Source organism: Molothrus ater, chromosome 2 (genome assembly GCF_012460135.2).
Source record: "Molothrus ater isolate BHLD 08-10-18 breed brown headed cowbird chromosome 2, BPBGC_Mater_1.1, whole genome shotgun sequence".
NCBI classification, from domain to species: domain Eukaryota; kingdom Metazoa; phylum Chordata; class Aves; order Passeriformes; family Icteridae; genus Molothrus; species Molothrus ater.
The window spans coordinates 96,362,259-96,372,041 of NC_050479.2; the positions used below are offsets into that span (position 1 = coordinate 96,362,259).

Sequence of the window (9,783 nt, forward strand, 5' to 3'; positions counted from 1 at the left end):
CAATTGTTGACTCAAATTAAATGTTGACCTTTTAACCAGTAGCTAATCAAGACAGGAAGTGGCAGGCTTTGTCCAACTTCCACTTTTAAATTACAATCTTGAAACTATGATTGAATGTAACATGAAACTAATGCTATGAATGTTTATGAACAATCTGTAAGGCTCACATTCCATTTAAATGAATTACAGTTAAAAGCTTTGTTTAAGTAATTCTTCTTCCTTCTTCCTTGTTCTTATCTCTTCACAACAACATTATTTTTATAATAGTTATTTGTGCTTATCTAGTCACCCTTAGCAGAACCAACTTTGATCGTAATCCCTAAAATTATATGTAACTACCATTATTTCTACTAAGTAATTAATAATGGGATAAGGTCGCTGCTGCTATGGGGCACAGTCAAATACAGACCTGACTCTAGAACTACAAGTAGTTGAAGCATGCTGGCTTGAAACCAAAGCTGGATAAAGTCTTTACCCAAGGAAACCCAGCACAATCAGATATTATGGCAATGCAAGAACCTCACATCAGCTGGATGTCCACAAGTCCCTTCTCCAGCACCACTCTTCAATAAATCTGCACTCCATTCTGTGCCTGAACCAAACACTGGGTTCATCTCCATACCCAAAATTAACTCCATTGCTCTCAAAATATAGCCTGCCAATGCTCATTCATTTTGTGCTGCTGCATGTTCACTTTTACCTCTGCATCATATTCTATAGTCCTAAACAGACACAGCCAAAGAACCCCAGCAAATAAAATTGCACCAGTATAAGATTCTCATGTACTGTGGCCATCCATGCTGTTTGTCCCCACACTTCATTATATACCCACTCCACACTTCCCACAGATACCATCTGAAACCTGTGGGTACCGATACAAAGTCTCTGAAAGATGTCTAGAATATGGCAGGTCATCCTTCTCCCTTTGTGTAAAAGACACCATGTAAGTCCTACAAAGCCTCAGCAACAATATTTGTGTTGCGTTCTTCTTAATTTCTTCTCTTTTAGGGGCTGCATTCTGGAATAAATTGGAACCACGTTCCAACTGTGCTAACTTCTCCACCCTGGAACACGGAAATGGGAAATGAAATTGCTATGCAAATAAACACCAATACGTAAAACTCTTTATAGAAATAAAATGCACATTAATGAGATGTGATAGAAGCCAATATTGTTATGCTTTGCAGTTTAAATTGGGAGGCTTATACAAATGAATGATATAGCAAACTTGACTTGAGTTTTGAGAAATTATGGGCTGTTAGCAATATAAACATTGGACCATGCTCTGTGACCTGAAGTCTGCCTGTGGACCTCAGAACTAGCAGAGCTTGACTTGGCTGCATGGCAAAAGTAGTTGGATTCCAAAAAAAAAAAAAAAAAAGGCAAACTAAAACCTTTACAAGGTAACAGAAGTGAAAAATCACAGGTAGAAGTGCAACCAAATGTTTCAGGAAAGAAAAACACAAACATGGAAAGCTATAAAGCCCTTGAAAGACCAAAAAATTGAGATTTCTCCAGATGAAGAGTCAGTCTGTGTCAAGTAGCAAGGGAGGCCAACACATCCCCAGCTAATTGATAACTGTTGGCACAACAGAGTCTTAGCAGGTGTCCCCATCAGAGGTGCAGTACTATTGCTCAGCCTAGTAGCACCTTTTTTCTAGATGCCTGCTCCATGTACTATTGAAGGTAGATGTACTGTACTTTTGACCTGCTTATTCAGTGCTTTGCACACTGAAAAAGAACCCTTCTGGGAGGTTTACAAAATGAAGCCAAGCAGGTATACAAACAAAATGTGTGTCTCCCACAACTGTGGCAAAACTCAACTGCCCAAAGTAATTACTGTTAGGGAATTCATTCAAAGGAATAACTCACCATTAACCTTGCAGAAAAGGGAGTTAAGGTGAATAAAGAATGGACAAAAGTATGGACAACACATGCGCTTTTTCAGCATATTAAATTCATTACTGTCCAGTTAAGAAAAGGTTTATCTGCTGGTCAACACAATTAATAGCAAACACCTGATTTAGTTAGTTTCCTACTATGTCACCAGGTACATCTAAAAATTTACCAGGCAGATTAAAGGTAGATAGTTCCTATATTTGTTACATGCGAGATTCTTGGTCATCCTTTTAGTAAGTCAGGACTTAAATGCCAAGGCTGAATTTAGCCCTCTTAAATTAACACTGAACAGTATCTAAGTCCAAGTCATGAACTAAAAGCTTTGTTCTCCACCTCTCCTCTACAGGAAGCTGCCAAAAGGGTGAATTACCTGTTCCTGTTGTTGACCAATAATCTGACCGAAGACCTGCTGCATAGAAAAAGAGTTGTGTGAGTCCTCTTGTTTGCCTGAAATCCAGAATTCAGGGTTTAATTCAATCACACCTCAGTCCTAACACTGAACGCACAGGACAAAACACTTTTCTCATTGAGAGGGGTTAGCCCCCTTTATTTCTGAAAATTCTGCAAGCAGCTTTGGAGGTGAGGTAAGAAGATACTGCATGGCAATTAAGCAATCAAAGTCAGTTGAAGGACTGAGACAGAGGTACCCTGGACATCATTTTCTGGCTGATGCCCTTAGAATAGAAAGTCATTAAACATTTTGTAGCTTAATACATTAAATATGCTTGAATCACAGGTTGTGAGTTTGTTCCTCAGACAGGAATGGCACAAAAGTTATTTAGCAAATGGGCAACTTATTATAATCTGTTCTTGAATCTTTGATAAAGTAGTGATAAGAGTCTCATTTTCAATGAAGGGGTCCACCTTAACCCTTCGTGTTTTTATGGTTTTAAAATCACAGACTAACCCAAATCTGCCTACAAAGGACTCCATTTTACCTCCTGACTATGAACATAACGACTCCCAATACAGGAAGTTTTGCAATCACTGCTTAAAAGGACAATTTGTACCTTGATTTGACCTCAAATCTCATTTTTATTTTTCTTCACAGTTTTTTTCCTTTATTACAATTTTAGTGATAGAAGCTAGAGATGTAGGATCAAGATTTTAGTTTATTTATAGAATTTTCTACTCCAAAGTAAAAATATTTGCTTAATGAAGTATTTAGTCGAGGATATGTTCTAGTACTAACCACTTAGGACAATGGAATCCATGTCGACTGCAAGGCCCTGAAGACTTCCCACCGAAGTCCGGTTGATGATACTTGTCTGAATGGAATCCTTTAAAATGGCAGCCACACAATCCTCACACAGCACTTGCCCCTTCGCCTGTGGTACCACAAATACGATCCAGAAATGAATAAGAAGGCCTCCATTGTTGTTGTTACTGAAATAAAGAGCACAGGTTATCACCACCCTGTTGGAAGTCCTCTGAAGACAAGACTCTTAGCCCAAGCTTCTGAAGCATAAATTCAGAAGTGCATGGCTCATTTCCATATTTTATAATTACTTTAACCCAGTGAATGTATATTTTACCCTTAAAGAAAGAAACAAACAAGACAAATCTCAAAACACCAAAACACGCTCTTCACGTCCAGTTGGCAATATTCAGTAGGCTGATTTCCTGAGGGCTCCTAACTGTGGAGATTCTATGGAAATCACATTGTCTCCACATGAATTAGAACTAGACTATTTCCTAAAGATCAAAACAGAAACAGTAGAATTATCATCTCCAGAAATGCAGAGCTCTGCAGTAGTATGTATTTCACCCTGCACTGTGTGTTGCATTATGTAGGAAATGATTCCTAGACTATTTAGGTAACACATTAGAGGCCATGTATGATCACACTAATCTCTACCTCCTTAGTGGGAGAAAGACCTTTAAATCAAACACAGCCCAAAAATGTCCAGTTTCTGAACCAAAACTGTATTTGGTTCTGGATGATTGAAACGAACTAAACTTCTAACATTAGCTCAAATATGAATATTAGAGTAAGAATACTTTATTGCATAGATTTCCTTCATCTTAAGTAGAAAATGCTTTTATTCCAGTAACATAACTCACAAAATATGTGTGATTTAATCAATAACACAGAGTTGTGCTCCAACAGCATGTTTAAGTGGTTAAACTTCTACATGAGCCAAAGGATTACCAAACCTCTTAATTGACATTGTTTTTGTTCATCTTGCATTGTATTTCTGGCAGACAAGGAACAGTTTATATTACTTTAGTTTGGCCTTACTTTTGTTAAGTGAATTGGTATAGGTTATAAGCCTATTTTGCTATCAGTTCAAGTACCTAGCAAAGACTTTGAATTATAACTATTAAAAATAAGCTTGTTTTGTGGGCTTATTACATTATCTACTGCCCAGCAGAAATGCAATTACTTTAACCACAGTTTTACCTGACTTCTGAGACAGTGGACTGCTTGTAAAATTTGGAGAAAGAAGAAGTTGTGTAAACCAAGTTCATCTGAAAGACAAAGTATAAAGATTTAGCATTCTGAAAACCAGTTACCCCTAGAGATGCTATATGCCTAGGCTTTTCTAGGAGCAACCTATTTTCCACCAAGATTACGCAACATGCACACACTTCCAGACATACATCAGCCAAGCTAGGCAGAAGAGGAGATGAACAGACCAGCTCTTCAATGCATCTGTAATAAATCCAGTATTCCTAGGAAACAACAAATCTTCTCCCTATGGCCAGTTGGTATATATAATAATGCTCTTTCCATATAAATGAATTTTGACAACAATGCACATCCTTCACCCAGAAAATCCCAAACACAGAGAGCATCCCTATCCTGCTGCTAAAACTTAAGGCCAAACTTCAAAAAATGTGCACACACTCACAATGCTTTTTGGCGTTGTTACTAATGTGCAGTGAACAGCACATACCACAGCTTTTCCCACAGAATCATAGAAAGACTGAGATAGGAAAGGGCCTCTGGAGAGCATCTAGTACAATCCCACTGCTCAAAGCAGCATTGACTATACCACATTGCTCAGGGCCATTTCCAGTTTTACCTTTAAGAATGGAGACTCCACACCTTCCCTGGATGAGAACCCCAGTGCTTGATTCCAATCTTAGCTAAGGAATTATCTTTTTTTAAATGTGTCCATGGAATTTTTTGCACTTTGATTCCTTTGTGTCTATTTTCTTCATCAACATCTTAGTATTAATATATTTCTTTCCAATAACAGTGTAAAACGTGGAGAAGCAAAATCTCTGCCTGTTCCCTGCCAAAGGACTGTCTTTGGGCAAAGCAAGCTCCTGATTCTCCCTGTTGCTGGGCTGTGATAATACTGGTGTGACATTAACTTTCCTCTCCCCATCCTGTTCAAAGCCACAAGGTGGCATGTACCTCAAGCTGTTTGGACCTCACTCTGCTACTTTATGATTAAAACTAATGTGCAAAGGACTATGACACAGAATATTGCAAACACTAAAAATCACATCCATATTAACCCCTAACCTTCATCATTTGAAACAGAAAGTTTAAACAATAATTTTAAGGGCCTAAATAAGGTGGCTAGAGCTCAATTTTGCTCTAGATTAAGGTACAAGAGATTTTATGTATTACTGCTACTATCAAATGGAAAGAACCTATCTTGAGAGGTTTTTCTACCACCACTTGGGGTCTCTGGACCAGAAGCCAGTAACAAAAGGGTTTTGAGGAGAACAAACAAAATCCCAAATCCCCCACTTCCCTACTAACAATTTTAGTCAACAGTTGAGTTTGTCAGTTTCAGCAATTCAAAATCCATTGATGAGTTCAGGCAAAGCTCACAGAAAAAAAAATAAATTCCAAGTAATGTTCAAGTAGGAGGTGGTGACACTGGCAGCTCAACACCTTCTCCCTGTTGCCTCTCTCCACTATGTATGACATGGGCAGGACAAGAACAAGACACAAGAAATACAGGACATTAGAGCTGCTCCATGGATAGCAGGGAAAGGTGATGCCCTGCACTGGTTATCTGAAAGAACTTCAACGATTAATATGCAAGACTTGGAAAGAGCTGGAAAACAGGAACATTAGTTCACATTATAAGGTGACAAAAACTTAGTAATTATTGAAAAATTTCTTGGTTTCATCTAACTTTTTTGTTGTTGTTGTTGTTGTTGGTTTTGTTTAGCAGTTTTCATACAGTCACTTGAATCCTTATGTGGATAGCATTCCTGGCAAAAATGTATTTTTGCTGCCTGCACCAAATGTCTTTAAAGTCAAATTCCCATTTTAACCAAGATTCCCCCTCACCCCTTTCTTACCACTGGAGGGCAGCTATTGATCCAGAGTTCTATTTTTGCTTTGACTGATGCAAGGTATTTGGGAAGTATAATGGTCTTTAGAATACCTTGTATTAGAAGGAAATGTAAATTTCTGTCTGAAATATGTTTGTGATCCCTAGGGCAATTATGGATGTTTTAAGGCAGAAGATACCAGTGTAAATGCAAAAAATTTTGAGATTTTGTCTGTTTGATGTTTCAAAGGTGGCAATTGAGTTTAAGGACTTTTGTAGAATTTTAGTCCCAGATCATAATTTATGGGTGAAAGTATGGAAAATTTTAAGTCAAATGTAAAAACTAGATCCATTCAAAACGGTTTGCGATTAACAAGCTGAAAGCAGTCAGTTCCTTCATACCTCCAGACAGCCACCACTTGCACATAATCCTCCAAGAGGGAAGGGGTAGAAGAGCACCACAGCAGCCTCAAAGGCATCTAAACATCACTTGTCCACAGCTCTGATCTTTTTTTGCTAACCAAGCAGCCCACGCATCTTACCACATGCTGTACAGTCTGTGCCATAGAGAGGAATTCCTTTGATTCTTTCTGCCTATATTCTGGAAGAAACTCTATGTTGGCAACACGAAACAGTCCAACAAAATACAATGCATCTTTGTTTTCTGCCTGAACTGCAAGAAACAAAGAAGACAGTTAGCCTTTTTTTAATAACAATGAAGGTTTTTTTATTAAATTCTAAACCAAATTTATCTATTTGGCCTAATCAACTTTGTAGTTTGAAACAACTACCCAAAGAACACTACACTTTTATAGCCAAACTGTTCTAGATGTGTACCAAATTATGGTTAATGAGCTCCTGTTACCTACACACAAGATAAGATACCACCATACAAACAAGCCAGCATAACTGAAGGCAGTATCAACATCCAGATTCTGAAGCATCTCTAAGGTATCTTAGGCAGTATTAGTATCAGGGGCCTAAAGAGGAAAACATAGCTTTTAATGCTTAATTACACACAAATTTAATTTACTCCCCTTTTACTTCCTTAAATCCATTCTGAAAAAGAATGTACTTATCTGAATCAGAAGGCCAAGAAACACAATGGAAGGCAAAATTTCTGAGGAATCAAGCTCATAAAAACCTGTCAGGTCTGTGCAAATCAGCTTGCACATTAAAATGTTTTTCATACCCCTGAAATAAAGTCACGCTCCCTAAAGCCAGCTTTTCTTATTACTTGTTAAGTCTTAGCAAAGACAAAAGTTTTTCAGACCCCATTTTAAAATTTCCATGTTTACTTTAGAAACAGCCTTCAGGACAACTGAGATCCTAAAGTCATCTGAAAGTACTATTGGTGATAATGATATATAGAGTTGCATGAACTTTCAGCAACTCACCAATGAAGAGCCACAGTAATGTCCATGTTACAACTCCTAAAATGAATAGAATGAGAGTAAAGAGAATTATTTTGTTTTGAAAATTCCATAGCAACTTATCTTTTTTCTTCAATTTGTCATGCTTTTTTCTTGCCAGAATCCTCTTTGCCAACTTGTCTTCTGCAGATACCATTTGGACTGAAATGTTGGCTGCCTAAAATAAGGTGAAAGACAACAGAAATCGTGGAATCTTTCTAGCAGGAATTTACTGATGAACAAGTCTCAACCAATTTGCTCCTCAGAGAAACGTCTCCACTTCCTTCAGGCTGTGGAGCAGTGGCTATGGACAGGCTCTTCCTCCATATCTGGCTCCCTCTGAGAAGTTACCTCCAGCGAACAGGAGAGCACAGCACAGTCTTGCTGAGATGGGACCTGCACAAAATCACCTGGATATCCAAATGCTTGACAGTTTATTTTGAACTACAGTCTCAAATTTTCTATGCTGGATCCAAAATATGTCCTGATCATCTCATCTAGGTACAAAAGAATACATGACCATTTCTGTATTTGCGGGAGTAGTTTCCACTTCCTATAAGGTATCTACATCTTGTCTGTTCTGGAAAGCCCATTTGTATCGGACACCACCAACGTGCCTCAGGCATTTTCCTCTGCAAATCAACACATTTAAGCAGACAAAAAATGTTTATCAGTTGCTGTGGCACAGCAAGAGCTGCCTGAAAAGTCTCTTGCACTTCATAAAAGTCTGTCTTTAGGGTATCTCCTGTCACAGTCAAATGGTTTGTTGTGAGATTCAATCAGCTAGAGATTCAATCACATTTCTCAAGTAAATTCATTGTCTTATCTCTTCAGAGTTTAGCTGGCAAACTCGTGGACCACTCAGAGTATTACTGACCACGTGTACTAGATATGAATACTGTTTTAGCTGTTACACCCAGCTGCACCAGAATAAAATTACAAGAAAAAACAAAAACCAAAACCCCCACAACAAAACCCCAACAAACCAAAACCCACCACGCATTTCCTCCTTACATAAAAATTATAGCATAAGTTAGATAATATTGCTACATAAACAAGGCGCATTCACGAAAAGTACTCTAGAAGCATGTTGATGCCAGTGAGAGGGAAGCTCTCAAGGAGTGGCTTTAGGTAGCTGTGGCTTGTCCATGACTGGAGGTGTTGACAAATACCAGTCAGCAATCAGCAGCAAGGGTTTCAGTGCACAGTCATTTATAAAGCACAAAACAGTCTTAGACAAAATGACGTGGCTCAGGAGCTCATATATATGAAGATTAAACTGAACTTCATCAAGATGAAGACCAAAAAAATAGATTTTTTCCCTTGGTTTTGGAACAGCTAGATTCATTTTAATGGCATCTTCAAAGTGTGTCTCCCTCGCCTCACAGCTGAATTTATGCCACTCAGAGGCCTCTCTATGTGGTACATCATTTCTAAGCAGTGCAAATCAAAAATGGCCTCTGACAATGGCCTGGTCTATGAACATAACTGGTCTATGATGTGCTCAAGATGCTGACAGCCTCACTCTGAGGGACAAACTGCTGTCCTAACACCTATCTCCTTCTGCGCCCACACAAAAATACACTGAGGAATTCATACTCACTCTTGAAGATACACACTGCCCCTGTCTTGGGGAGATCTAGCTGTTCCCTGTGCTCAATAGGCCTCTGCAGAGCTACAGCAGGTAGATGATGAGGAGAAAGTGTGCAACAAGATGCTCACCTATTTACCAGCATTGCATTGTTTGAAGCCTCTCAGAAGGTACCCTGCAAAGAGTGCGTGATCTGTTGTTGACTAAAATGTGTGGACACAACTGTAATTTTTCATCCATACTAATTATATTACACTTGATCAGAAAAAGAACATGAAAGTCAGGAAACAACCAGCTGAGAATTTCACTCTTCAGTTTTCAGTGTGGGATGTCAAATTTAATACAGTGGCTACAAAAACTCTGTGCTGATGCAGCTTGACACACAGGAAATGACAAGCACAACTACCAGCAATTTGCAAAAGGGGTTGTGAAATAACCTACAATAAATGCTTCTTTCCTTTTGCTCAACAGTAGGAGATGCCCATCTGTGTTTTGGGCCAATCAGGATATGAGAGATATTGATTATCCAGAGTGATTCCAGGGGAAGATCACAGAGGTAGGGAGCTGGAGGATATGATGTACAGCAAAAAGCTGAGAGCCTTAGGGTTGTTCAGCGGGAGACAAGAAGGCAAAGACA

General features: G+C 38.7%; 1 protein-coding gene across 1 annotated transcript in view; it reads right to left on the reverse strand.

The window, feature by feature from the left end:
* Positions 1-7,712, reverse strand: part of TMPRSS7 (transmembrane serine protease 7) — a 29,237-nt gene extending 21,525 nt beyond the window's left edge. The window contains exons 1-5 of the mRNA XM_036391888.2: positions 7,541-7,712; positions 6,686-6,816; positions 4,304-4,371; positions 3,092-3,285; positions 2,270-2,308 (exon numbers count right to left, since the gene is read on the reverse strand). Coding sequence (XP_036247781.1) covers positions 2,270-2,308; positions 3,092-3,285; positions 4,304-4,371; positions 6,686-6,816; positions 7,541-7,712 — 604 coding nt within the window. The remainder of the gene's footprint in view (positions 1-2,269; positions 2,309-3,091; positions 3,286-4,303; positions 4,372-6,685; positions 6,817-7,540) is intronic.
* Positions 7,713-9,783: the final 2,071 nt, after the last annotated feature.